The 15,617-nt window shown below is 38.5% G+C and overlaps 1 protein-coding gene across 1 annotated transcript; it reads right to left on the bottom strand.

The window, feature by feature from the left end:
* Positions 1–6,045: 6,045 nt before the first annotated feature.
* LOC102837645 (serine/arginine-rich splicing factor 3-like) lies at positions 6,046–14,836 on the bottom strand (the record flags this gene model as incomplete). The annotated part of the gene is made up of 2 exons (XM_006834476.1): positions 14,499–14,836; positions 6,046–6,061 (listed from the first exon to the last, which is right to left on the bottom strand). Coding segments are annotated over exons 1-2 (354 nt in total), but the record flags the coding sequence as incomplete, so codon positions are not given.
* Positions 14,837–15,617: the final 781 nt, after the last annotated feature.

Below are 15,617 nucleotides of genomic sequence, written 5' to 3'. Positions count from 1 at the left end.
TTATCATTGATTTAATAATAATTTAGAAGATTGGGCCATTTTTCATTACTGAGTAAAAATAATTAGTTACTATTTGATATGCATATTTTATATATTGCCAGGATTAAAATCTAGTATTTAATTTGACTCATGTAAATAACCTTAAGGAGACCACAGGCTCAATTAATCCATTAGTTATTCATTCATCAAGTGTATAGTGTTGTTGTTAGCTGGTCTTAATTTGTCTTGTACTCATGGTGATCTTGTTACTAATAGAAGGAAATGTTGCACAGTCCTGTGTAATTTTCATGAAATTGATATATTTCTCTTCATGATTGTGAAGTATACATTGAGTATATTTTCATTAACCATTTATTTTAAACTCCTAGTGGTATAAACAAAAAATCCTCTTACCTTTCAAGCTTACCCAACTTGTATGTACCTCATATGGCTCTATTAATATTTTTGAACAGTATATTTCAAATCCATGTTAGCTTAGTATAATAAATAGTAAACAAATGAACAGGCCAATTAAAAATATTTGGTCCAAACTTCTGTTAGGGGGCAGAATAAGCAGAGACAATTAGGGGAGACTACGCGGTAAAGGCACGAGAAAACCAGAGAAGGCACTTTCTGGGAACAGTTCCAAAGCTTAGGATCTAATATAAAGTGGGGGCATCAGTTTTTCACACCCACAGGTGGAGAAATCTGACTGTGGTGAGAATACAAGGTGATTTCTGAAACAATTGGGACATTGCCTGTGGGTCCCTCAGCCCGAGTTGAGATCAGAGGGTGGGACCACAGCCAGGCTGATACATAATTGAAGACAGAGTGGTGTCTGAAAAAGAGGTATGATGGCTTGTTTTTTTCCACTCATTTTTCCTCCTCTCCCTTGTCTCACTCTCTGCCGAGAATGGACCCCTTCAGGTGGGTGGGAATGCAACCCCAAAAGAATCCAGCCTTGTGCCCATAGGGTACAATTTACCCACAGTGCAAATGGGAAATCCCTGAAAGTCCCAATGGTCCTTTCACTGCTTCTTATGACATCTGACTTTGGGACTTAGCCCAAAATTTGACCTGGCAAGACCCTTTATTCCTGCCTTACCTGACAAGAGACAGTAGGTCTGGCCAGACAGCTAAACCATATTTACACATTGTAAAACCGCAACATAAAAGGCAAGTGCCAACAGCAACTACTATATACAAAGACACAGCTATTTTGAGAATTACACTGTGCATACACAGATACCTAACTGACCTTCTGAGATGAAAATAGTGGACAATCTCAATATCTATCTGCAAACCTCCACAGTGGTGACTAGAGGAGGGACCTGAACAAGTGGAGACACTCACCAACTACTAGATGTTTCGACTGTGCACGCACACTGACCTGCACAGCAAAGGCTACTGGACAGTCAGCTATGGTTCCATTTTTTGTTTTGTGTGTTGGATTTTGTCTCTGCTTTTATATTGTACCTATTTTGGGTCCTTTTGGTCTCACTTTTTGCCTGGGTGTGGGAGCATTCTCTTCCTACATTACCCAAGAAAAGACAGAAATCATGGCCATATACTCAAGCTACAAGCTTACCCCATAATATCCCACCCTCCAGACAGGAGCCAATACAGCTGCAATGCATTACACAGATAGCCAACATTTATTAAAATAACTTGAAGCTGAGTAGTAAGATAAATGAAAAGAGAAGCTTATCTCTAGATCACATGCACCAAGAGACACTCAGTAAACTTAATAACACAGCAAAAGACATTCATTTAATCAATGAAAATGCATCTAACTATTGAAAATGTCCAAGAGAAAACAAGAACAGATCTCAGCACATGTCCCAAAACAGTAACTAAGACAAATGAGCTGGAGGCCAACAAAGACTTTCCATTAGAATAAGAGCAGGCTTTGGATCTGCCTCAGAAGGAATTCAGAAGAATTATATGGAGACAAATCTAAATGCTCCACAGAGGCATGGAGGAAAATAAAGAAGTCAGGAAAGTGCTACAGGAGCAATCAAACAAGACAGATATAGCATTAGAAACAACTCAAAACCTGAGAAAAGACATGGAGATGATTAATAATAAAATATCAGAAATGGACAATACATTGAAAGAGCAAAGGAGTAGAATAGAAGAGATGGAAGCCAGGACCAGAGAGCTAGATGGAAAATCTCTCAATACTGCTAAGATAGATGAGCAAGCAGAACAAAGGATAAAAAAAAAATCTGAAGAGAATCTAAGATTCATGTTGGATAACATGAAGAAGAATTATTGGCATTCCGGAACAGGAAGAATGTTAGATGTTCACAGAGGTGATAGTTGAGGATCTTCTGTAAAAAAAATTCCCTAACGTCTTGAAGGATGAGAAGATCAGCATTCAAGAAGCTGAACACACCCCATGAAGGATAGACCCCAAAAGAAAATTACCAATACATATCATAATCAAGCTCTCCAAAATCAAAGACCAGGAGAGGATCCTAAAAGCAGCCAGGGAAAAGAGAAGTGTTACTTACAAAGGCAAGCAAATAAAATTAAGCTCTGACATCTCACCAGAAACCATGCAGAAAAAAGGCAATGGGGAGACATAAATAAAACCCTAAAAGAAGACAAACAAACAAAAACACCTGCCAAACAACAATCGTCTACCCAGAAAAACTGTCAATCAAATACAATGGTGCAATTAAAACATTCCAGGATAAACAGAAGCTAATCCAGCATTTCAAAACATCCTAAAGGGAGTTCCAGACAGCAACCAGAGATTGATAGACAAGGCAACACTACCCAGAACTCAGTAGACAGCAGAGTTCAGAACAGAACAAAATTACAACAAAGATCAAAATAATAAGTGTCAAAGAAGGGGAAAATATAGAACAAGAGATCTGGGCAGTGAGTAGGCCAGCTAGATTGCAGGATACAATAGACTGTTTTAAATGGAAGGAAAAGTTAATAGACTACGTTGATGTTGTTGTTCCGTTGAGTTGATTCCAACCCATAGTGACCCTGTATAGGGTTCCAAGGAGAAGCTCATGAGCTTGAACCACTGACCTTGAAATTCAAAAAGCTTTGCAGTCTGGCTCACACTATAGGGTAACCTCAAAGAAAGTTAATACTTCACAACTTACCATGAAAATGAAAATTCAAGTAGAACAAGGAAACATTAAAACTATGAAGAAACTGACAAGAAATAGCACAAAAAACATGAACTCAGGACAAGTCATGCAGAATACAGAAACGGATAGCATCACAAAAATTACAATAATGACAGCAATTAATTAATATCTATCAATAATTACACTGGATTTGAATGGATTAAAAGCACCAGTGAAGAGATAGAGAGTGGCAGAATGGATAAGAAAACAAGAACCTTCAATATGCTGCCTGCAAGAGTCACAGTAACTAAAGACTAAAAGAGACTGAAAGTTAAAAGATGGAAAAATACATACCAAGCTAATTGCAATAACCACCACACATCTGTCAGTTTGTCGTACTTTGGTGGCATGTGAGTTTCTGTGATTCTAGAAGCTATGCCACCATAATTTAAGTACCAGAAGGGTCACCGATGGTGGACAGGTTTCAGATGAACTCCCAGAGGAAGACAGACAAGGAGAAGAAGTGATGAACTAATTCTAAATATTTAGTCACTGAAAATACTGCAAATAGCAGAGAAACACTGTCAGATATAATGCCAGAAAATGAGACCCTCGGATTGGAAGACACTCAAAATGTGGCTGGACAAGAGCTGCTTCCTCAAAGTAGAGTTGACTGTGATGACACTAATGGAGGGAAGTCTGTGGGAGTAAAGACCTGGGGACATTCATTTGATGATTTGGCACAACTCAAAATAAAGAGAAACAGCTGTAAGCATCCATTAGTAATCAGAACATGGAATATATGAAATATGAATCTAGGTAAATGAGAAATTGTCAAAAATGAAATGGAACGCATAAACATTGATATCTTAGACATTACTGAGCTGAAATGGACTGGTAGTGGCCATTCTGAATCTGACAACCACATAGTTAACTATGCTGGGGATGACAAATTAAAGAGGAATGGTGTTGCATTTATTATCAAAAAGAACATATCCAGATCAGTAATGAAGTGCAACGTTGTCTGTGATAGGATAATATCCATGCACCTACAAGGAAGACCAGTTAATACCACTATTATTCAAATTTATGCAACAACCACTAAAGCCAGTGAGGATGAAATAGAAGAATTCTACCAACTTCTTCAATCTGAAATCGATCAAGCATGCAATCAAGATGTTTTGATCATTACCGGTGATTAGAATGCAAATGTAGGGAGCAAATAAAAAGGATCAGTAATTGGAAAATATAACCTTGGTGATAGAGGTTATGCTGGAGATCTCATGATAGAATTCTGCAAAATAAATGATTTGTTCATTTCAAATGCCTTCATTAGACAGCATAAGAGACGATTATACTCATGGACCTCACCAGACTGAATACACAGAAATGAAATTGACTACATCTGTGGAAAGAGATGATGGAAAATCTCCATATCATCAGTCAAAATAAGGCTAGGGGCTGATTGTGGAACAGATCATCAATTGCTCATATGCAAATTCAAACAGAAGCTGAAGAAAATGAAAAGAGCCAAAATATGACCTTGAATATATCCCACCTGAATTTAGAGATCATCTGAAGAACAGATTTGATACATTAAACACAAAAGACTGAAGATCAGAAGAGTTGTGGGATGACATCAAGAACATCACACAGGTAGAAAGCAAAAGTCATTAAGAAGGCAAGAAAGAAGGAAAAGTTCAAAATGGATGTCAGAAGAGGCACTGATACTTGCTCTCCAGCACAGAGATGGTAAAGCAAATTGAAGAAATGAGGAGGTCCAAGAGCTGAACAGAAAATTTCCAAGATCAGCTGGAGAAGATTAAGCCAAATATTACAATGAAATGAGCAAAAATCTGGAGTCAGAAAATCAAAAAGGAAGAATACCCTCAGCATTTCTCAGGCTGGAGGAACTGAAGAAAAAAAATTCAAGCCTCGACTTTCTTTATTGAAGAATTCTCTGGGCAAATTATAGAACGACACAGAAAGCATCAAAAGAAGATGATAGGAATACACAGAGTCACTGTACCAAAAGGAAATGGTTAATGTTCAACCTTTTCAAGTGGTAGCATATGATCAAGAGCCAATGATACTAAAGGAGAACGTCCAAGGTGCATTGAAGGAATTGGCAAAGAACAAGGCACCAGGAATTGATGTAATGAGAATTTAAATCTTTCAAGAAAGTGAGGCGGCACAAGAGACATTCACTCATCTATGACAAGAAATTTGGAAGACAACTATTTGGCCTACTGATTTGAAGAGACCGTATTTGTGCCCATTCCAAAGAGAGGTGATCCAATGGAATGCGGAAATCATTGGACAATCTCTTTGATATTCCATGAGTAAAGTTTTAACTAAAAGTAATACAGAAATGGTTACAAGCAGATAATGACAGAGAATTTCCAGTGGTTCAAGCTGTATTCAGAGGAGGTCGTGGAATGAGGGATATCATTGCTGATGTCTGTTGAATCTTGGCTGAAAGCAGAGAGTATCAGAAAGATATTTACTTGTGCTTTATTGACTATGCAAAGATTTTCTATTGTGTGGATTATGACAAACTATGGACAACATTGTGAAGTATGAGTATTCCGGAACACTTAATTATGCTCATGAGGAATTTTGGTACATGGACTGAGAAGCAGTTTTTCGAACAGGACTTGGGAACACTGAATATTTTAAAATTAAGAAAGGTGTGCGACAGGCTTGTATTCTTTCACTATACTTATTCAACCCATATACTGAGCATCTGAGAATCTGAGTTATATGAAGAAAACCGTGGTATCAGGATTGGAGGAAGGGTCATTAACAACCTGAGATATGCAGATGATATAACCTTAGTTGCTGAAAGTGAAAAAGACTTAAAATATTTACTGATGAAGATCAAAGAGCACAGACTTTGGTATAAATTGTATCTCAATGTAAAGATAACAAAAATCCTCACCACTGGACCAATAAACAACATTCTTATCAACAGAGATAAGATTGAAGTTGTCAAGGACTTCATTCTTCTTTGATCAACTATCAACACTTGTGGAAGCAGCAGTCAAGAAATCAAACGATGTATTGTATTAAGCAAATCTGCTGCACAAGACCTTTTTAAAGTGTTGAAGAGCCAAGATGTCAGCATGAGGACTAAGGGGCACCTGACCCAAGCCATGTTTTTTCAATAACCTCATATACGTGGAAAAGCTGGACAGTGATTAAGGAAGACCATAGAAAAATAGATGCCTTTGAATTATGGTGTTGGAGGAAAATATTGCAAGGGCCATGGGCTGCCCATAGAACCAACAGATCTGTGTTAGAAGAAATGCAGCCAGAGTGCTCCTAGGAGGACAGGATGGCCAAACTTTGTCTCTCATACTTTGGACATATTGTCAGGAGGATATCATTTCAGAAGGATATTATATTTGGTAAGGTGGAGGGTCAGAGAAAAAAGGGAAGACTCCCAGTGAGACTGATTGGCAAAGTGGCAGTATCAATGGGTTTAAGCATGGCAAGGATAGTGAGGTTGGCCCAGGATCGGGCAGTGTTTCGTTCTGCAGTGCATAAGGTCACTATTAGTTGATACCAATTCAACGGCACCTATAACAACAAAAACAACTGGAATAAAAAACAATCAGGAGTGGCAATACTAATCTCTGCTAAAATAAAACTTCAATGCAAAAACTACCATAAGAGATAAAGAAGGACACTATCATGATTAAAGACTCAATTGAGTAAAATGACATAACCATAATAAATACCCCCAATGAAAGAACATCAGGATATATAAAGCAAACCCTATTAGAATTGAAGAAAGAAATAGACAAAAGTAAAATTATATTGGGTGATATTAATATGCCAATGTTGAAAAGGATAGAACAACCAGTAAGAAACCAGACAAGGATACAGAGGAACTAAACAGCACCATCAACTAACTGGACCTCATGGATGTGTACAGAGCATTCAACCCAACAACAGTACAATACATATTCTTTTCCAGTGCACATGGGACCTTCTCCAGAACTGACCATCTGGTAGATCACAAACATCAAAATACTACAAAGCATTTTTTTCAGATTACAATGCTATAAAACTAGAAATCAGCAATAAGAAGACTGAGGAAACAAAGTTGAATACATGCAAACTGAATAACAACCTGCTGAAAAATGATTGGGTTGTAGAAGAAATTAAATGTGCATTCACAAAGTTCATAGAAACAAATGAGAATGAAAACACAACATACCAAAATCTTTGGGACATGGAGAATGCAGTGCTGAAAGGACAATTTATTGCAATAAATATACATTGAGAAAGAAGAAAACTAAATTTAACACAATAACACAGCATCTCCAACAATTAGAAACAGAACAACAAAGGGAACCTACAGTCAACAAAAGAAAAGAAATAATAAAGATCAGAGCAGAAATAAATGAGAAAGAAAACAGAAAAACTATAAAAAGGAACAACAAGGCAAGAAGCTGGTTCTTTGAAAGGATTAATGAAATTGACAAACCATTGGCAAAGCTAACAAAAGAAAAGAGGGAGAAGACACAAATAACACACATTAGAAACTACATCAGTGATGTGACAATGAAACCAAAAGAAATCAAAAGGATAATAACAGAATACTATGTAGAGCTGTACTCCAACAAAGTTGAAAACTTAGAAGAGATAGGTACATTTATAGAAAAACAAGACCTACCAAAACTTATACAGAATGAATTAGAAAACTTGAGCAGACACAGAACAAAAGCTGAAATTGATCAGGTCATCAAAAACCTCCCCCACAAAAAGAAGTCCAGGCCCAGATGGCTTCACTGGTGAGTTCTACCAAACATTCAGTGAAGAACTGTCACCACTTCTACTCAAATTACTCCAGAATATAAAAGAGGATGGAAAACTTCCTAACATTTATGAAACCACCATAACTCTCATACCATAACCAGAGAAGAACATCACTGAAAGAAAACTATAGACACATATCCCTCATGAACATAGATGCAAAAATTCTCAATAAAATCCTAGCCAACAGAATCCAGCATCATATGAAAAAAAAAAAATACAACATGACCAAGTGGGATTTATATCAGGTATGCAAAGATGGTTCAACATTAGAAAAATAATAAACATAATCCACCATATAAATAAGAAAAAGAAAAGAACCACATGATTATATCAATTGAATAGAAAAGGCATTTGACATAACCCTACATCCATCCCTGATAAAAACACTCAACAAAGTAGGAATTGAAGGGAAATTCCTCAACATAATTAAGAGCATATATACAAAACTAACAGCCAAAATTACTCTCAATATAGCGAAATTGAAAGCCTTCCTCTGTGAACTGACACCAGAAAAGGATGCCCTTTGTCACCACTCCTATTCAATATTGTGCTGGAAATTTTAACCAGAGCTATATGGCACATAAGGAAATTAAAGGTATCCATATTGGCAAATAGCAAGTAAAGCTCTCTCTATTTGCAGACAATATGATACTATACATAGCAAAGACAGTAAAAAAGCTACTAGACCTCATTGGAAGATTCATTAAAGTGGTAGGGTGTAAGATCAACATACAAAAATCAGTTGGATTCCTCTATACTAACAATGTTGTTGTTGTTGTTAAGTGCCGTCGAGTCGGTTCCGACCCATAGCGACCCTGCACAGGGTTCCGAGGCTGTAAATCTTTATGGGAGCAGAAAGCCTCATCTTTCTTCCGTGGAGCAGCTGGTAGTTTCTAACTGCAAACCTTAAGGTTCGCAGCCCAATTCGTAACCACTACGCTACCAGAGCTCCTTTTATAGTAACAATGAGAGCACTGAAAAGGACATTTCAAGAGCAAAACCATTTACAATAGCCACCCAAAGGATGAAATAGCTAGGAATATATGTAATCAGAGAAATAAAGGACCTATACAACAAAAACTACAAAACATTACTACAAGAAATCAAAAAAAGACTTACAAAATCGGAAGAATATACCATTCTCCTGAATAGGAAGATTCAATATTATGAAAATGTCAATACTGCCCAAAGCAATTTACATATATAAGCAATCCCAATCCAGATTCCAATGACACTCTTCATTGAAATGGAAAAAACAATTCCAAACTTTATATGGAAAGAAAGAGACCAAGGATAATCAAAGCACTACTAAAGAAGAAGAATAAAGTTGGAAGCTTCTTAGTCCCTGATTTCAAAATGTATTACATGGCTACAGTGGTCAAAACAAGTTGGTATCAGTACAAAGAAAGATGCATATATCAATGGAACAGCATTAAGAATCCAGAAATTAACCCATGCACATAGAGCCAACCGATTTTCGACAAAGTGCTTAAGTATATTGCATGGGGAGGAGATAGTCTCTTCAACAGATGGTGCTGGCAGAACTGGAAAGTGATATGAAAAAGATTGAAACAAAACATTTACCTCACACCAAGGAGGAGATCTGGCCAGCCAACAAACATGAAAGATTGTTCATGATCACTAGCCATTAGAGAGATGCAAATTAAAACAACAATGAGATATCATTTTACACCAGCAATAACAGCAAAATAAAAAAAAGTAGAGGACAACAAATGCTGGCGAGGTTGTGGAGAAACTGGGACCCTCCTACACTGTTCGTGAGATTGCAAAATGGCCCAACCACTATGGAAAATAGCATGTTGCTTCCTCAGAAAGTTCCAAATAGAAATACCTTATGATCCTGCGATACCTGTACTTGGTATTTATCCACAAGAAACACGAGCAATAACACAAGTAGATATATTCACACCAATGTTCCTACCAGCACTATTTACAATAGCAAAAAGATGGAGACAGCCTAAGTGGCCATCAAGAAAAGAATGGATAAACAAACTGTGGTACATACATACACACAATGGAATATTATGCTACTGCAAATCACCGCATAAATATGGATGTACCTTAAGGACATTATGCTGAATGAAGTTAGTCACAAAAGGAGAAATACTGCATAGGACCATTATTGTAAAAGCTTAAGAAAAAGTATCCACACTGAAAGGGGGAAAAAAAAACCCAAAAAACTCTTTGTTGGTTACCGGGGTAGAGAGGATGGGATGAGGGGAGTGAGTGGAAGGTGGAGCACAGGGTAGGGATTAGACGCAGGATAGTTTGGGTGCTATGGGGGGCAAGACACAAGAGGGGGGAGTGGAATGGTAGAAGAAGACAAAAGGGGGCAACATTTAGTCAGGTTTGCATGGGCTAAGTGGGACAGATGTAAATAGTGATGTTTGCTCAACCTGGAACAACAGGGATCTGTAATACAGGCATTGAAGCATGGTTTGAATGGGCAAAAGAGGAGCAATAATGTTAAGATGCTTGGCAGTCTTTTGAATCTTGCTTTCCCTTGCCTACGATTATAAAATAGACACTTGAGGGGGAGAGAAAGGAATAACCAGAAACATTATCATAGAAAACTTTTAAGCCCATCTTCAGCCTATAACTGATTGGAATACCTAAAATGGGGCTAGAACTTCCCCAGTGAAAGAGGCTTCCTGCAGAGCCTTTACATTGCATAAGACCATAGTTGGAATCCTGGTCCCCATCCAGAATCTTCTGAGGTGGGAAATTTCTACTTGAAAAGACAAGCAGACCAGCCTGGAGCAGCTAACGGAACAGAAGATACTTCTTGTAAGAAAGATCAGCAGGAAAAATCAGAAACAATAACAGCAGTCTAGTTGACTACTACAAGACCAAACAAGTTTTTCGCCAAGGCAAGCTGTTGGGTCCCCTCAGGACAAACCCTCTTCCAAGACTAAGACTCAAGGGGAATACACAAGCAGGCATGTGGTCTTGCTGGTGACCGCTTTGGTCTATGGATAATGGGAAGAGTGGGAAAAACAGCCATGAAGTTGTGAGTTAAGTCCAACTATGTTCAATAGACTCCTGTCGACCTGAATTGAGACCTGGTTGGCCAGCAGTATGGCGAGACCTGGGGACTCCTGGCCCAGAGACAGGGACATGGCCACGGCCACAGAGGATTGGAGTGGAAAGTGAAGCATCCACCTGATATAAAATGAGGGGAGATGCACAAGAACACCCATACTTGTATATAGTACCCATTTGACCTGGTCTCAATGGCGGGATGATCAGAACTCCACTAGAGAAAGAAAAAATAGGAAAAAAAGAGTAATCCTCTACAATTTGATGAACTTGACCTATACTTATGGATATAGTATCTCAAAAGTGGGAATGAATCTTTACAGTGAGGATCATTCCCATCCCTTCAGTACACAGGGTTTACAGTGATGGGGAACTTACACATCGGCTACCCAAAATGGGGTAGGGGTGATACAAAGGCATGAAGTTATGGGTTTACAAGCTTTCAAGAGGGATCTTAGTTTCAGAGGGTGCGGGAGAGAGTAAAAACTCCACTGAGTGGTTTTCAACCTATATGGATGGTGCTGGTGAAAGAAGATGGGGATAAGACTCTTGAGGTTCAGTAGTGAATAATTGCTATCAGGACTGACTGTGAGTGTTGTAAATGTAAAGGTAGACTTTTTGTAACAAAAGGAGGGGAGTGGTTGAGCTTGTAGTCCAGGAGTGGAGGATCCTGGGACCATCAAGTGAGAATAGCGGAGTGTGGGACTCTATCTAGAGAAGCAGTGGTGCCAGAGATGGAGACAGAGGAGATGATGTGGAGAGATGGAATGGCTGGGTACTATGGACTCAGGGAGGGAGAGGAGCTGTGTGCTGACAGCCCAGGGCCAGGCTTGCAATGTGTACCCTTTGATTATTTGAATGGTTATATATTTTTGAGTGCTTCTATGTATATCCCCCCCAAAAAAAAACAAAAACAGAAGGAATGGAAGCAAATGCTGTAACATGATGATGCATCGGGGGTTTGTAATCATTGCAATGAAATGAAATATGATAGGTTGAATGTAAAGCTTATGTTCTCCCATGTAAACTATCACTCAATTCACAATAAAAACTTAAAAAAAAAAAGAAAGAATTTTTGGTCCAGGCGGTATCACCAGTTACACAGCACAGTTGCACCAGGACCTGCTCTGCCTCCTGGGACTCCCCATCTGCCAAGTCCTCATATCCTTGACCAACAGGACAGTCTGAGGACATATATTCCTCTGAGAAACCTTTAACAGCAAATTCTGGTTTAATACCTGGTTTGGACAACATGCAGAGTCATATCCAGTCATGAAGGCATACTGTAAACCCCAAATAGCACCACGGAACCCATTCAAACTGCCACTAGTGGTACTGGAAGTGCTCCCAAGAAACAAAGTCATGATGTCACAAGAAAAAATAGGATGACTCATTTATGTACAGAATTAAAAATTATTTTATTAAAGTTGGAAAAATTATAGCAGAGAATGAGTCTTATTGGAAATCTAATCTTGTGAATTTATCTCACCTATACATCATCAAACACATATATATACTTTGGCCATGCATATTTTTTGTTTGCATGACCTTGTTTGCCTAAGATTTGACTAGAAATATGTTTAATAGCTATTGTTGTTGTTAGGTGCCATCGAGTTGGCACCGACTCATAGCAACCCTACGCACAGCAGAACAAAACAATGTCTGATCCTGGGCCAACCTTACTACTGTTGCCACACTGGAGTCCACAGATGCTGCCACCTGGCCAATCCATCTCGTTGGGGGTCTTCTTCTTTTTCTCTGACCCTCCATCTTACCAAGCATGATATCTGTAGAATAAGCACTGAACCACAAGATCTTTTTGAAACATGAGGTAGGCAGTTTAAACTATAGCTGCTCCTTGTAAACCCTATACGATTTGCTGAGTCTGAGTCAATTCAATGGCACTTAACATCTGCAAAAAGAGGATACAGAGAAACTCTATATCATCAGTCAGAATAGTAATAGCTATACTAAGGCTTATTTAGAGTGTTATTTGAGCTTAATTCCCCCCCCCCATTTTTGAACGTATGCACACTCATTAAAGCTTGTAAGGCAGCCACTGGCTGCCATTAAAAACTTATTTTTGATAGCCAGTATCTAGGTTGTTCATCTCTATCAACCCAGCATACTGAGAAGGCCAGCATGATCCTTGATATGTAGAAATCTTCCCTTTCAGTTGGAATTTTGAGCAACTACATCTGTAAACAAAGGTCCGGATCATCAAATTATAGCAGTTTAAGCTTATTTACTCTCTCAAACTTGTTTATCTTCATCTGGTCGAGTTCTGGTCAGCTAGCCATCCAAGCTATGTCAAATGGGTACTATCTGCAAACTGGGAAGTTCTTCCATGTATCTCCCCACCTCAGACCACCTGGCTGCTTCACTTCATCTCTAGCCTACAGTGGCAAGATCAGTGTCCATGGGCTCAGGAGTTCGCACACTTCCCTAAACTAAACTTCAGACCAGCCAGTCTTTCCTTTTCTCTCTCTCTCATCTCAAAGTCAAAAGGTGTCTAGGAACATGATCAAACTCAGTTCATGTCATTACTGATGCAATTCCTCCACTTTAACTCACAAGTAGACCATGGCTGTCATAAGTAACCATACAATTCTACTTCTGTGTTTCCTTTGAGTTTCAGTCTTAGAAGGGAGTTTACCCAAATGAGCTGAGTTTTCTTGCTTTGTTGGCTCTAAGGCAAACAGCTTGCTTGTTATTCTAACATTGAGCTTAAATTTCATTTATGATGTCCTGGATTCATCCTAGAACATGTCTGGTATGTATTAATGAGTACTCAATATGTCAAATCTGTTATTGATATGATTTCTAAATTTATGTAGTACCTACTCAATGTTCAGGAATCCTGCTGTGGCGCTGCGGGTTAATGCATTAAACTGTAAAGTTGGTTTTAACTCCAAAGTCAGGTTCAAGCTCACTATCTGCTCCTCAGATACCCTATTCAGGGTTGCTATGGGTCAGAACCAACTCAACAGCACTTAACAATAAAACAACATACTCAAGGTTGTACTTTAATTCTCATGGGCTTATTTTAATTTTCTTCATGTTTTTTGTGGGGGGCAAGATTTAGAGGTTTGTTATGAGTCTAGGCAAGACTAAAAGTTCAAAGCAAATTCAATTTTGCTTATTGGGACATTGTAAAGTAATAAATTATTGTTTATTACATGCCTCATATGATCCATTTCAAACCATAGAGAATTAGATCTTCATGTGTCACTGTTACAAGAGACCATAAACAAATTCGAACAGCTAAACATCTTAAAAATGCACCAGGCTTCTGACGTCTCAAACAAAACTTGAATTTTCTGTACATATATCTGTCAAATGAAGTAATTTCCTGTACACCACTATTCTTCTTGCAAACCAATCTTCTGTTTCCGTTCATTTGACTTAGATCGGCTATGAGACCTAGAGAAGGATTAGCATGGCTTATGATTTCTCTCCCGAGACAGTGATCTCTCTCTTCTCCTGTCTCTAGAAAGGGACCTGCTCCGCCTGGGAAAGAAGCGTCTTCTCCTTGGAGATCTGCGACGAGGTGGAGGACTTCTACGATAATCATCCCGAGGGCGGCGTCCCCAAGAGGGAGGTAGACCACGATTCCGGCTTCTTTTTTCACCATTTGACAATTCCACTCTTACACGGCAGCCACACAATGTTCTTCCATCTAGCTCTTGAACAGCATCGGCTGCATCCCAAGGATCTTCAAATTCAACAAAAGCAAAGCCGGGAGGGTTTCTAGCAACCCACACACTTCGGAGGAGTCCATAATATCCAAAAGCCGGTTCCAATTCAGTCTTGTTGCCATTGTTTCCAAGATTGCCTACATAAACCTTGCAGTCTAAAGGACAGGAATCATGATGCATTTTGAAATATCAGGTTAGAAACGCAGAGGCTTAAAACCACACACTCGAATGGATCTTCTCGTTTGCCTCCAACCCGTCCACGGAAGAAGTTTAGGCTTACCCGGCATTCACGAAATGGCCAATTTTCTTCATGTTTAACCTGAGCTTGCATAGGAGCAATTGATGATCTGTTCTGCAATTAATGCTGGTTTTGTTCTGACTGATGATACAGAGTTTCTCTGTATACTCTTTCTGCAGATGTTAAGTGCCATTGAGTTGACTCAGGCTCATAGCAAATCTGTTATAGGGTTTACAAGGAGCAGCTATAGTTTGAATTGCTGACCTCATGTTGAAAAATGTATTTGCAATAAATAAATCATCAGTCTTAGAAAAGTGATCTCAAGTATTGTTTTTATTATCACAATCAGATTTTCCAGATGTCAATAGTTCATTTTGTTTCCAAATTTCACATTCTAATCAACAGTAATCATCAATGTATCTTAATTGCATGTTTGATTAATTTCAGACTTCAGATGTTCATAAAAAGCTTCAATTTCCTCATCTTTGGCTTTAGTAGTTGGTGCATAAATTTGAATAGCAGTCATATTAGCTGGCTTTTTATAATCCTATCACAGACAGTCTTGTACTTTAGGAGAGATCTCGAAATGTTCTTTTGACAATGAATGTGACGCCATTTCTCTTCCATGTATCTCTTCTACCATAGTAGACCACATGACACTTTATTTCAAAATGGCTAAAAATAGTCGATTTCAGTTTTCTAATGCTTAGGATACCTGTCTTT

Source organism: Chrysochloris asiatica, unplaced genomic scaffold (assembly GCF_000296735.1).
Source record: "Chrysochloris asiatica unplaced genomic scaffold, ChrAsi1.0 scaffold00011, whole genome shotgun sequence".
NCBI lineage: Eukaryota > Metazoa > Chordata > Mammalia > Afrosoricida > Chrysochloridae > Chrysochloris > Chrysochloris asiatica.
The sequence above is the reverse complement of the archived record's forward strand: the minus strand, read 5'-3'. Positions and strand labels throughout refer to the sequence as shown.